The sequence below is a fragment of the Notothenia rossii genome (assembly GCF_949606895.1).
Source record: "Notothenia rossii genome assembly, chromosome: 1".
NCBI classification, from domain to species: domain Eukaryota; kingdom Metazoa; phylum Chordata; class Actinopteri; order Perciformes; family Nototheniidae; genus Notothenia; species Notothenia rossii.
In genome coordinates, this window is record NC_136912.1 from 55,175,094 (window position 1) to 55,189,507 (window position 14,414).

A 14,414-nucleotide genomic window follows, 5' to 3' on the forward strand; every position below is an offset into this window, starting at 1 on the left:
ACATGCTGTAGAACGTATATGCTGTTTTATTAAGATCTGCTAAATCCACATCACTTTATACTCTTGGATGGATGTGTAGTAATAAAGACATTCTGAACAAAACATTTTCTCCAAAGTGAGTGGCAAGTCATCTAATGGAAGCGATGATAATTTGTAAAATCCTGGACAACTCCCCTGACACCTTCTTGTAGATCTGAATCCAGACAGTGCGCTCTGAAGTGCTGCACTTTGATGGGAGAAAAAAAAGATGCCTGCTCCTATGGCAACAGAAAATCAGTTAAATGAAGACAAACAGGAGGCCTCTGAACCTCCACCTACGCGCGCACTAAAAAACACAACCTCCTTTCACAAATCCATCACTGCGGTAACTTTGTAGACACGCTGAATGCTACGAGCCATTAGCATTCAGCGAGTCTGCACCGTTTAAATAGGTCACGACTGGGAATAATTGTATCAACTGCTGTAAATAGAAATAAACAGGGGAAAGTGAAGAGCAGTAATGGCTTGTCAGGATCTTTTTTGAGGATTTCCCAGAAAATAGCATAGGTCTTGAGGGAGGCACTCCGTGTCACAATTGAAAAAAAACCTGCTATCTCCTTAAGAAAGGCCAATTATGAACACAGAGACGGGAGAGCAACAATTTTTTATATTTAAGACTAGAAGCTTACACCTGATAACATTCTTCAGAAATTAGTTTCAATGGTCTTTGTTTATATCTGAAAAACACAGATAATATGACTTCGGAGCTTTTATTCTACTTTAGCTTATCTCTGAACAATTACACAGGATGCATTAAACAATGATTAATGCCATGTTATTTAGAGTGGGACATTAGGAGAATATGAACTGAAAAATGTGGCTGTTTCAGTCAAGGTCTTTTTTTCTTCTGCTTCCTCTCTGAATGTTCTGTCTGGTCTTGAGACACAATGCCAAGTACAAGCTGTTCCCTGAGTGGCCCACAAAGATGTGCAGCAGAGGCTGGTGCAGTGAAAACAGCAGGATGTGGATCAATTCTTCAATCAGCCAAAAGTGAACTCAGCTGGTCAGATGCACACAATTAAATCAGACACGCTCTTCAGTAATATCCTCAGGTGCTCCGTGTTTTCTATTATTTGTTGTTATTGTTATTCATAATAGTTAAGTTCTTCTATTATTTCTGTGAGTAGGAAGATTTTTGAATAAATGGGCCAGCAGGGGAAGGTGACTCCCCTGCAAACGAAGAAAAAGTTGGACAACCTTAAGAAGAAGTATAAAGTATGTGTGTGTGTGTGTCAAATTAATAAACACATTTGCAGACATTAGCTTAGCTGCTGCTGTTCTTTTACTGCCATGATTGTTTTACTCTGCCTTAGGATTGCAAGTACACAGGGTCAGGAGAGGGAGTCAGTGGGAAACCCACCGCTGCATCTTGGCCGTGGTTTGTCCAAATGGATGAGGTATTAGGACAGAGGCCCTCCATCAGACCTCCTGTTCTAATTTCCTCCATCCCAGAGGACACACCACAGCCAAGTGCAGCAGTGGGTGACCAGGATGTGGAGGAGGAGGTGGCGGATGCAGATAGCCAGCCAGGGCCATCACAAGGGAGAAAGAGGAAAGGGAGAGATGAGCTACTGGAACTCATAAAAGAGGATATGAGGTTCCAGAGAGAGGCAGAGGTGAGGAGAGCCCAAGAGAATAGGGAGAGGATGGACCGACTGTTTTCCATACTGGAGAAAATTGTGGACAAATAAATGTTTATAACAACAATACATAATGTAATCAACTGAAAAAAAAAGATTTCCATTTTTTATTAACTACATATATATAAAATAACAGCACAAACACAACAGCATAAAACACAACAGTTGAACTATATATATTCAGGCTGAGCAGGGAGTCCGAGGTGGTGCTGCTGGACCTGGATGGGCTGCCACACTTAGGACCCTGGTGTCCTCTGATGGTGGGGCATCCTCTTGGGAGGTCTCCAAGGGCATCCCAAACGCTCTGGAGACCACCCTGTAGGATCCCACATGCCAGCCAGAAGAGGAACACCAGGGTCTCGATGGTGGCACCCCATCCATGTCTCCGTTCCTGACCCAGGAGCTCCAGCAGCGTGTTCAGGGACTCCCTGCTCAGCCGAAAATCTGGCCGTGTGTCCTGGTCATGAAATAACCTGTCCAGGACAGGGACGGTCATATTCATCCTGCAGTACAGGGATCTTGGCTTGGCTATAAGAAAAGGTGGAGGAAAAAGGGCAATAGAGAATTCTGTGTAAATTGCTTATTTGTCAGTGTATATAATATATGTTATATCTAAAATAATACATTGTGGTGACACGTTATGGGACATAATTCACCGTTGGGAATATTGTGTGTTGCAACACGGACCCGTTAGTGAGGGTACCGTGTGGTGTTATTCATGCTAGCTTGACAGGAGCAACATGCAGATGTACTTACCTTGTCTTCTTAAAAATGGAAAATAAAGTGTGGAGTTCCGTGGCATACAAATAATATGTTGTAGAGCCGATGAAAGCAACCCACTTTAAATACATACAACATAACTTTATTGACAATAAAGCAGTTATGAAGAGTGGAGTTTTGATATGTGATTTGAACATGGTGAGATGGGACCAATAATGTTTTTTGGTGGGTTAGTTCCACATAATATATAATATATTAGATACATAGCTGAGGTTATTCCACATGACGAATCTTATTAATGGCATTTTAAACATGTATTATATTGTCAAAATGAAATGGGATTAGCCATATGAACTACAGTTAGCATACTTGACTATAGTTTTCTGAAGCCAATATTAACAATAAAGTACAGGGCTTAAGCTATATTTTTCTAACCTGGAAATGGTCTTCTCTTTATCTAAAGTACAGGACTCGCCTGTACTTTGTTCTTTGAACCACATGTTCCATGAACATAATTAATAGCAGCAAAGTCTCTTCTCTGGCAAGTTCGTTCTCCATCCTTTCTGTCTTCAAAAGAACTTCAAAATAATTCTGTCTTCAAAATAACTGGTTGCTAGGCAACAGAGGGGCGGGAACTGCTGGTGACGTAAAGACGTAGACTAGACTGTCTCATTTCGCAGGCCGCTCGCTCCAGCCTACGCCGTCTACGTCAGCCGCATCCTGCGTCGACCGCGTAGGCTGGGTCCTCCGAAGGATCCAGCCCCTGAATTGAGGCCGTTTCTCAATTGCGAGTACGCTTGCTTGGCAGCACATGTACCTCCAACTCTGTTGCTTCAGAAACGACGCAAGAATACCTCCAAGCCTCGCCTCGGAAAACGAAGAAGAATGGAACAGGCTAACAGGTGTGCAGCCGGTGTGCGTCATATGCGAGGCCCTGCCTTAAGTGGAGCGCGATTTGTTTGAAAACTCAAAACTGAATTTCGAAGATGGACACGTTTGTGTTGCTGTTAGTGATGGGAATCACTAACAGCTCTTCTTGGTGAGCCGAGCCAAATGATCCGGCTCACCAAGAAGAGCCGGATCATTTGGCTCGGCTCACCAAGAAGAGCCGGCTTTTTCGGCTCCCAAACGGCTCTTCAGTTGACCACATAGACTACACCTTTTATAATTCAATCAAATGTAGCCCTGTTTTGACTAATGATTTATTTGTGTACACATATATCACTTAAATTATTCAATATATCCTTTGTACTGAAGTATTCAAAAGTAAAATGACATGACTGTTGTAAGTAAACATATTTATTCTATATCTTCTTCTATATGTGTATGAGCTCTGTACGTGTTTCTTTTCCTTATGACTGTTGTAAGTAAACATATTTATTCTATATTTCCTTCCATTCTTTCACACACATTGACGTCACGAGCTACCCACAATGCAACGTGCGAAATACGCCATTTTCCTGGAGGTGCAAATATCCTGGAGGTGCAAATATAAACAGCTAGCTAACGTAGCCAGGCAGAGCGCACTAGGTTTTTTTTCTGAATTAACGACTGAAGAAATCGCTGCATGTCTTCGGATTACATCTCTGGACTTGAGGGGTGTGCTCTAGGTCGTTACCAGCGTAAACTAGAGCTGTGTGGGTTGTCGGATTGCCCTTACAGACTGCCTGCAGATGTATGGAAAAACGACCCTCGAAAGTGGCCTTCGGTCGATTTTGGCAGCATCTACGTCTATCTTCTGGAAACACCAGATGAATACCCCACTTGTCACAATAATATTATCATGCCATTGCATATAGTATGTGGTATTTTAGAGTTGACTAGATATTGATTAAGGCAATAGACTATGATATTCAGTACAGGAAGCTTAGCAACACCTAGACTGTTACAGGATTTTTATTTTGGAAAGTATTTTTTTTTCTTACTTCTCACGTTTTTTATTATATTTTATTATATCATAACTTAGTACTTTTTTCTCAACATAGGTAACATCAAGCTGTCTGTGGCTTTTTCCTGCTGTAACGATGCAATTTTCCCTCTGTGGGACTAATAAAGGTAATCTGATTCTGATTCTGACTATTCCAGGGCCTGTAAACATAACCTCTTCATTGGCCATTGATATAATTTGGTAATAATTATTATAACAACAATTTGACAACAAATTTGATTTTGGCCTTACATTGATGCTTACCAGCTGTGAAATCAAAGGTAGTATATCCTACTATGTTTGATGTTTAATTATAAGGTGACAGTGTATGTTTTACCTTTGTGTTTCAACAAGGTGTTCACACTAGAGAAGCTATGAAGAACTATAAAGCACTAGACTCCTACAAGCTGCTGGAATCTGGTTGGGTGCAGACAGTGAGGCAAATTATTCCGGATGACACAACCCTTACTGTCCTGAGAGCTGACGTGACACCGTCATTCCGTGTGAATGAACCGCCTCATCATCCATGGGCAGCCGTTACCCAGCGTGGCGATGTGGTTGCTGCTCACTGTGACTGCAAAGCTGGGTATGTAGATTCCAGTATGTAGAAACTAAATTTTTACTATGAACATATTCTTGTTGTATATTGTTCTTTGAAAATAGGCATCATTGGAAATATGAAAACATTTGACCCATGGTGGATGTCTTTCTCACAGAAAACAATGCCAGAATATTGACTTGTAGTTTGTTGAACTTTTACGTTGATTTATGTGTGTGTTTATAGGCTTGGTGAGTCATGCTCCCATATTGGAGGTCTGCTCTACAAGGTGGAGATGATCGTCAGAGTCGGCGGAGCAAGAGATCCTACCTGCACTGATGTACTCTGCACATGGAACAAGACGAGCATGAAAGGTGTGCAACTAGCTCGAGTGGCCGCATGACAAATGCACACACCAATGGTTCCACTGGGCTTGCGTTGGCATTACCAAGGAGCGTAGGTCCAAAACGTGGTACTGCGACAATTGCAAGTCGAGCAACACCAAGAGAAAGCGACAAAGGAGACAGTGAACGTTTCCCTCTCAGTGTGGAATTGTAGTTCATTGTATTTGTATGTTGATTTATGTATAGGCAGGCACATGGGGTTTTCAATAGGCTCAGTTATTGTTGTGAACAATTGTATGCAAAGGGGGTAATCTTGCCATTAATGTATACTAACATGTAGTATGTCCAATTCTGCCATGTTTGGAGTTGCCTCAAATAAATGTTTATATCCAAGAAGGATTATTAATTAATTAATTAATTAATATTAATGATTAATAAAGGTTTTTCTTGTAATTCTGCTCGTATGTGATCTCATATAGTGGATCATTGTAGTCCTTCATAGGCCCAGATGAAATTACAATTGAAACAATATTGTTGGCAACATGTATTCTTTATGGAACACAAACAAATCCATGAAACTCTTATACAAAGACACCAGGGGCCGTATTCACAAAGCATTTTATCTTGCCGCTAGGAGTGCTCCTAACTCGCGCTAAAACATTTTACGTAGGAGTTTTTTCTTAAAAGTTATTCACAAAGCCGCTGAGACCTACTCATACTAAGGATAAATCACTAAGAGTGAACTAAGAGTGACGCGCCGTTGCTATGGATTACCCGATTCTCGTGCATGAGTTTAGAAGCGGTCAGTACGGTGATTGGTTGTTCAGAGCAGGCGGTCTCGGTGAAACTCATCCGCAACATCCCACAAACGAGCCCACTAAATCACAGAAAAACAAGGAAATAGCCTAGGCTAGAAATGTATTCCTATCAAATAGTTATGGACAGTGCCGTTAGCAGAATATACGCATGATGACAAGTTTGTGCAGACCACGATAATGACGTTTTATATGCACGTTAAAGAGAGAGAGCAAACAATAAAAACACGTAAATTGCATTAAATCAAGGGGGCAATTAAAAGCATCCTGCAAACTATTGTCCAATGAGCATATTTCCAGCACTTAAACACTTTCAATAACAGCCCATACCGCCGTTCAAGTCCCCCTATCATGATGAATGAAAACAATCTGCGTGTTGATGGAATGTACTTTCTTTCTATTGACGAACACGTCCTCATCTTTTGATGGCGCAATTATTTTTATGTGCGTCCCGTCAATAGCACCGACCACACCGGGCATACCTGCAATTGCCATGAAGTTGGCTTTGATCCTGTGTAGTTGTTGATTGTCCAAAGGAAACCGGATAAACTGTTGGATGATATGTGGTCTAGAGAGCGCGTTGATGGTTTGGTTTATGGCACGGCTGACTGATGGTTGTGATATTCCTAAATCGTCGGCATTGCAAAGTTGCATTTTCCCTGTTGCTAAATATCGTAGTGTTGCCAAACATTTTATTTCCGGACTAATCAGGTTATTCCTGTTAGTCGTGGATGTTATTGCATCCCGCACTAATTCCACAACAAGTTTGATACCCTCACGATTTAGCCTATATCTCTTGATCAATTCACAGTCTTCCATTGTCTCCAAAACATTTCGTCTCGCAGCCATTTTCAGATTCTTTGTGAATAGGTCTTACTGAGTTAGGAGTCCTCTCGAGGACTTTTAAGCTCTCCTAAACTTAGGTGCTACTTTTAGGCCTAAAATACTTTGTGAATTGCTCTTAGTGAATACAATTAGGAGTCCTAAATTTAAGACTGACACGCCCATTATGTTTAGGAGTTTCTCCTAAATTCGCCAGTTAGGAGCTACTTTTAGCCCTAAGATCCTTTGTGAATACGGCCCCAGGTCAATATTTGAACAAAAAAATAATACAGAAAATATGGATGGAATCCTAGGTAAAGTATCACAGAATCAACATACAAAATAGGGCTATGCAATTAATCATATTTTAATTGCGATTACGATTTTTGGCCTGCCACAATTAAGAAAACAACTTAATCGAAAAAAACAATTATTTTGCTTTGCTAGGTTGTGACAGCGCCATATAGATAGAGGAGTTACGACATCTCCGTTCACTCCAATGGACCATTTTTTTACAGCAATGGCGGATCACGGAGCCTCTCATTAGTTCCGCTAACTTCCGGGGAACTATTGAGAGGATCTGCGGCTAGCAGTCTATGGTTGCAGCATAATAGACCGTTCGTGATGGACTTTTAAAGGTAAGAAGACGTTTAAAGATTTATATTGCGGATATTATCAGAACATCTGAATCAAATTAACTACACATGTGTATTAAAGGATGTTAGTGGATTATCCCTTAAATCAGTATATTTTACGTTTACAGATAAGGCTAGGATACCGGATAAAGTTAGCAACACACGTTAACCACGAACAGTTAATCCATTATATTAATCCGTTCTCCTAATGTTATTTCCTCCAACGTTGTGGAATTAGAGAAAAGGGGCTTCTTAACATGCTTTTGGATGGATGGATGGAGTAAATATTAGTTAAATATAACATTGGGGCGTGTGATTGTAGTGGGTGGAGGTGGTGAAATGAGGATATCCATCTTGGAGTTCAAGCTAGTATAATATAGTTAATGTTACACAATAATAAGGAAGAGTGCTATTTTTGTGATACATCGCTATTGATATGGATTTAGAGTGCATATTTGAGATTTCCAAACAGTAAACAAAAACATAACTTATGGGAGAGTGTTTTTAGCAGAGCCATATGATGTCCTTGTGATTCTGTTGATTATTACCTGTCTGTATTATGTTGCAGCTCAGCTGATTTTGGATTGATGGCAAAGGGAGAGGGACTTAAGTGAGAGTGAAAACAAAAGGTACGTAATAGGTCAGCAATTTCCCCTCCTATAGGTTGCTAGATGTATCTAACCCTTTCTCCTGTCTCCCTCTTTCAGCACAAGAACCCCAGGGGGATTCAATGCAGCCTGAAGACCTGCAATGAGACCCTCACCCTGCACCTGAGTCTCAACTCCCAGAGTTTTGCAAGCCTCTCCCTGTTCCTTATTTTTGATTAAACACACTTTAAGCTTCCCAATGGTGTGATCTTCGTTTTGTGAAAAATATGATTACCTCACATATGTTGTTGCTGTTGTTGTCTTTTGTGATAGTTAAATTGCTCCTGCTGACTTAAGCCAGCCATTCTTTCCTCCTCTCTGTGTCAGTGGGGAAACCTTAAATTCATACTCCTTTTGTCTGAGTGCTTGGAGCATCCCCAGGCAGCACAGCAAACCATGGGGGAGACGATATGCCAGGACAACACAGAGGAAAAGGCACAGACAAACTGCATGGCATGCTATTCAATGTTTATTGAATTCCATTTATTTACTGTCAGTTGACAATCATTGATAGGCACCTGTCGGTCTCCTGTCCTTTCTGAAAGTCATAAAGATGACATTACTCATTTAGATTACTTAGGTCCTCAATTGCCAGGAGATTACTGAAACCACCATGAACTAAAGAAATGGTAGAAATTAATCTAATCTGAATTTTGAAACCTTCCTTCCCTTCCCCTCCCTCTAAATATATCAAACATTAGGATGTGATGCTCCTGACTACCATTCAAGTTTAAGAAGATAATATTTGTTTTTAACAATTCAAAGCAATAAACAACAGCAACAGGCTCTTTAACCAAGGCAACGTTAGCCTAACATGTATATGTTAACAGGTAAGATAGCTGTTCACACTATGTATATTTTCTGCTATTTTATTTCTATTTGAGATGTTTACATTTTCGATTGTTTAATTCTAGTCTTTTAACTGTCTTGTGTACATGTACAATGCCTTGTCTTTTGCTGCTGCAAAGCAAACATTTCCCAAATTGGTATCAATAAAGTACTTCTTATTTTATCTTAATCCTCAAATATTAGCAAATTTAACTTTTTCAATAGTGATGTAACTACATACACATCGATATGATGTATACATATTGAAATTCAAAACCTTTATTCACTACTTATTACCAATAATCGTAGTTCTATCTCCTGTAATCATGCATTCAAATGTCCCACAACGAACTTCCGTGGAACTATTGAGTCTCCCTGAACCACGTGACGATCAAGCATTTTGGTCCTCCGCTGTAGTAACTCTTCTCTCTATATGGCGCTGGGTTGTGACAGTGCACTGCAGCATATTTGATCTAATTAATTTTGGTCTAATTTATTTGTATTTATCATATTTATAGTAGCTTGTGGAAGTGCGCTCCGAAATATTTGTTGATCTTGTTTATTGGTATTTATTATTTTGATATTATTTATAGGGGACCTATCATGCAAAAACTTTTAACACTCACGTACCCAGGATTCCTGAGATGACATGTTTATTCCACACTCGTAATCACAGCAAACATGGTAACGTGACTCTCGCCGGCTCATGCCCCCCTCTTCTGCAGGGGGGCGTGGTCAGCTGCTGCTCAGAATTTTCAAAGACAGGCTTGGAATAGAGCGAAAATGAGCGAAACGAGGCATGGCTAAAAAATGATCTGTTTGGTATTTTGACAAATAAAATGAATAAATATACCTTATATAGGTATGGTTATACACTATATCATTTAAATATAGCATGATAGGTCTCCTTTTATTTAAATTTAAATATAAATGTATCATTTATTTAATTTATTTTTGTATTGGTTTTTCAGTTGACTTATACGTTCAGGGTAATCAACATTTAAAAAGATACTGTTCAAATTATCATTTGTTTTAAAAGATTTTTTCAAAGTCAATGAATAATCGTATTTAATAATCGTGATATCAATTATTGACCCAAATAATCGTGATTATGATTTTTGCCATAATCGCACAGCCCTAATACAAAATATAGCATGTGAACAAATTCACATACAAATTCATTCCTTGTATAAAATCCCACCCCCAAGGTTAGTCAAAATTGACGTACACATATTGCACGGTGTCCTTGGGTTTCCACGGCTTGTGAGTGATGGCATCGACGCGAGCGCAAGCTCTCGCCCACTGGGCCCTCCGTCCTGGCTGTTTTTCGTGACTGGGGAACTTGAAGAAAGAAAACTTGGATTTTCCATCACTATCTGTCATCGAATGATGATTTCTACAAGACCCAGCACTACACCACTTCACCATCTTCAAAGTATTGTATCAAACAAGTAAGTAACACGGCTAAACCCTCGGCCTGCTTGCACCTCGCGTAAAATGGCGGATACCGGAAGTACGGTGTCGCCCTCGGCCCAATACCTGTATGTGCGTGTGAAAGAATATGTGGATTTGAATGTATGTCACAGTCCTCTGTTTATTTATTGTTAAGAAACGCAACACATGGTTTTCAACAGTGGAACAATTTATGTGAATGTCAACAGCAACATCCCAAGCTTCTTTCTAGCCAATATTCATTATGTTGTATCTGTACCTTCAACTGTAACTGACCAATTTGGTATTTTTTGTTTGCAAGTCTGTGTTCAACATACTACTTGGAGTACGCTTAACGCGGCACAAGTCTGTACTGAACATGGACACGCAAAACTCTCAACAGGTCAGTTTTTTTTTTCATATCTGACACCAAATCTTGCTGAAATATTGCCACACTGGAGATGTATAGTGTATGTAGTTAAGGGTTTAGTTATTGTACATTTCAATTGTGTTATTTATGTTAAATGTATTCAATGTATTAAAATAACTACCCAAACATTGTATTTGTTAAATGTTCATTGTTCATTGTATATGTAAGTTATTGTATGTAAAGGTCCTGACACACCAGGCCGATTTCGGCCGTTTTTGTTAGTCGGAAGACGAAGCGTGTCCTGTCGCCCAAACTCAATTTGGTGTGTCCCGCACCGTTGGCCGTGACACGCCTTATTTGGACTGCCTGACCCGATGCATGGCCGATTCAACATGTTGAATCGGCCATGCATCGAGTCAGGCAGTCGGACCAAGCAATCACTCTGATTGGCTGTTCAGCTAGCGAATCAGTGCATGAGAAGCGAAACGGACGTGAGGGACGTAAACAAACAATTTAAGAAGGCACATACAGACTGCTATTCATTTTCATCTCATCATGGCTATCTGGAATGACGGAAAGGGAGACCTGCTCATCACCTTGATCCAGGAGAGGCCAGCTCTGTACGACATCGCAGAGAAAAGGTACTCGAACCGAGCAGTGAAAACCGGACTCTGGCGAGAGATTGAAACGCAACTTGGGTTCTCGGGTAAGATTATCTTTTTCATCAATTGAGCTCTTTAGCAGATACTGTTGGCTTTTTATTGTTTGCCAGCATACAGTGACGTTAACGTGAAATGTAATTTGTTATTATCTTGTTGCTAGCTGTTGCTAGCTGTGCAGTTTGGCACTGCATATAGATATGAATTGGACATGCTAACTAGCCACAATACTTACATCGTTTATTTGTGTGCTTCAGAGAAAGAGCTGAGGAACAAGTGGGATTCTCTGCGAACACAGTACACCCGGTACAGGAGACTTGCCCCTTCAGGTAGTTGTGGAGCACAAAGGACGGGCAGACAGCAGTGGATCCTGACCAGGCTGCAGTTTTTAGAGCCCTACACAAAAAGGAAGGAGAGTAGTTCGAACCTCACCATCACGGTAACTATTTTATTTGTTGAGTACAAATAAGTGTTTCTTGCTTCTTTCATTTACAAAAACATTATTTTCATTCATTTGGTGGTTACAGTGGTAAATATAACAATAACAGAATAATATATATATTATTGTATTATAATTATTGATGTGTTCATCACCTTAATGTTGCAGCTGCAAGGAGGAGCTAATTTAAATTACATGATATACTGCTGGGTAGCTTATGAAATTCACCATGGGATCAATAACGCTTTTATCTTAACCTATAATAATACATGATGAAATATGTCTTGATTATATTTTGTAGTGTTCTGAATCTTCTAGAAGTATGTCTTTAGCATCTGAATAGAGCCATCACAATGTGTCTACAATGTGCCTCTCACACTTGACCACACCCCAAACTAATGGCACACACATTTCAGGGTATTGTTTTGTTATGAATGCTTAGCTAACAGTTTTAAGAAGCCATGGTATTAAATCCAACTAACTGTGAATTTATTTTCAACAAATTAAGGAACGTCCGGTGGCTGCAGAATCAACCCCCGGTGGCATCAGCAGTGAAACCTCTACCAGCACCACCTAGGAGTCCTTCCACTTTGATGCTGAGCCCTGCACTCCCCTGGCAGAATCCACCATCTGCACCACACCTTCACCGCTCGGAGAGAGGCCAAGCACACTCAGCACTCGAAGGCCTCCGGCGAAGCGCAGGAGGATGATACTAAATGAGATACTGTCTACCGCTGTTCATTGTTCAAGATTGAAATGTGCAAGCCGGTTTTCTGCCCCACTATACACATGTAGCCTTTCATACGTGATGGTTTCTTCATTCTCAAACTGTTGTGGAGCAGAACTATAAAGTTGCAGGATTAGTCTCAAGTACCTCAATATAATTATAGTATGTCTGCACTTTAAGTGCTCATTTCATCATTCATTCATGTATTTTATATTCTACTAAAACTGAATCAAACCATAAACAAGGTGGCCTGTTAGGATTACTATATATATATATAATATATCTGTATTATTTTATCCCACTTTATGCTTTGCTCTTGCTGCTTGTTTTACCCTGATTTTATTTCTTACTGATGTAAATCACTTTGAACTGCAATCCCCTGTATGAAAGGTGCTATACAAATAAAGTTATTATTATTCAGATGGATGTTTTTTGCCCCTCTGTTCATTCTCCCATTATCCTCCTCAATCTGCCTAGAAGTATTTTAATGTTGTAGCTGTTACTATAACCAATACCAATGCTAGGGCTGCAACTGACAGTTATGTAGGCACATTGTCATTGTTTCTTATCGCTGTGTGATTAAAAGAATAAACACAAATAGCACGATAGGCAATGCAAAACTTTATTTCGTACCTTCATGCACACAACACAACATTAGAAGGAGCTTTTATCAACGCCTACATGATGATAACCTGTCAACATGACAGGAAAATCCACATGACATTAATACAGAGCGGGCAGAACCCAAATCTAGCTCCAGTGCCGCACGAAACATGTTTTCGATGGACGAGAATGAAAATGGAACGCACACACTATTTGTTGTTTGTTTATATCACGCAGTCTGTTCTTCTTCGCTATCTTCTGGTTGTTGCCTCTTTTGAATGACGATTACACACTACCGCCGCCTGCTGGTAAGGAGAGTTATTGCCACTCACGCACTCAGGTCTTTGCGGTGTGTTCCCGTGCGACACATGGCCAAGACGCAGGAGAACATGGCGACGCAACAGCCGGCGTCGGCATCGGCGAGTCCTCTGGTGACTGCTTGGTGTGTCAGGGCCTTAAGTGTTGTCTCGTGTGTATGTACTGTTTGTGATCGTTGTTGTGCCCTCACTCGTGGCCTGCACCTTGACGTGGTGAGTGGGCCTCCTCTCCACCCACCTCCATTCATCATATCCAGAGCCAGGAGAGCTAATCTAAAGACCTCGTCACACCTCCTCTTCATCCCATCTCCTCATCAAATCCAGATCTTCAGCATCATCATCACCATTGTCTAGACCCCGGGGGGTTCCCTATATGCTCACGGCTTTTCCCCCTTTAGATATAAGATTTCAGGATCGGGGTCTAATCGCCAAAGACTTAACATTTATCATATGACATGTGTCAATAAATGTTCTTTAAACAAAATTAAGTCACTCCTGATTGAACTGTCTGTACCCCATCCTCAGATTTTTTTCAAACCATGAAATGCCTTCAGAGGGCTTTCCTGTTGATCATGTTTGGTGAATGTTTTAATATAATAATTGCAATCAATATTATATATATTACCTTTTAATCTATATACATTTTATTTACATTTCTTGTCACTATTTGTTCCACCTATGCCAGCCATCAGAGGTATACATATACTGTGTTAATCTCTTTTAGGTTTCATTTCTTATTTTTGTGAATTTCTATATAAAATGCTGATTTCTACCTGAAATGCTTATGTATTTTGAATTACATTTTTGTAAAGCTTTGACTTTTTCAGCTGAATAAATATTATAACTCTACATGGTTTTGTTCAGCATTGCCAGCTTCACTGTTGAGCTTTATGTTGTGCCCAGCATTCTCCTG

The 14,414-nt window shown here is 40.2% G+C and overlaps 2 protein-coding genes across 5 annotated transcripts; both read left to right on the top strand.

The window, feature by feature from the left end:
* The first annotated feature begins 3,590 nt into the window (after positions 1-3,590).
* Positions 3,591-8,323, top strand: LOC307047137 (uncharacterized protein). 4 transcript variants are annotated; one of them, XR_013810361.1, is made up of 7 exons: positions 3,592-4,197; positions 4,385-4,454; positions 4,681-4,912; positions 5,111-5,238; positions 7,364-7,483; positions 8,049-8,109; positions 8,188-8,323. XR_013810361.1 is itself a non-coding variant. In XM_079693877.1 (6 exons), the coding sequence occupies exons 1-5, from the start codon at positions 3,967-3,969 to the stop codon at positions 8,066-8,068; spliced, it is 681 nt and encodes a 226-aa protein (XP_079550003.1). In that variant the 5' UTR covers positions 3,592-3,966; the 3' UTR covers positions 8,069-8,109; positions 8,188-8,323. The 4 variants fall into 4 exon arrangements, 1 of the variants encoding a protein (XP_079550003.1); XR_013810359.1 differs by having other exon boundaries at positions 3,591-4,197; positions 7,293-8,109; XR_013810360.1 differs by having other exon boundaries at positions 7,364-8,109.
* Positions 8,324-11,180: 2,857 nt separating this feature from the next.
* Positions 11,181-13,001, top strand: LOC307047156 (uncharacterized protein). Its single transcript, XM_079693898.1, has 3 exons — positions 11,181-11,462; positions 11,673-11,854; positions 12,363-13,001. Exons 1-3 carry the CDS (start codon positions 11,312-11,314, stop codon positions 12,429-12,431), a joined length of 402 nt encoding a protein of 133 aa, XP_079550024.1. The 5' UTR covers positions 11,181-11,311; the 3' UTR covers positions 12,432-13,001.
* The last annotated feature ends 1,413 nt before the right edge of the window (positions 13,002-14,414 follow it).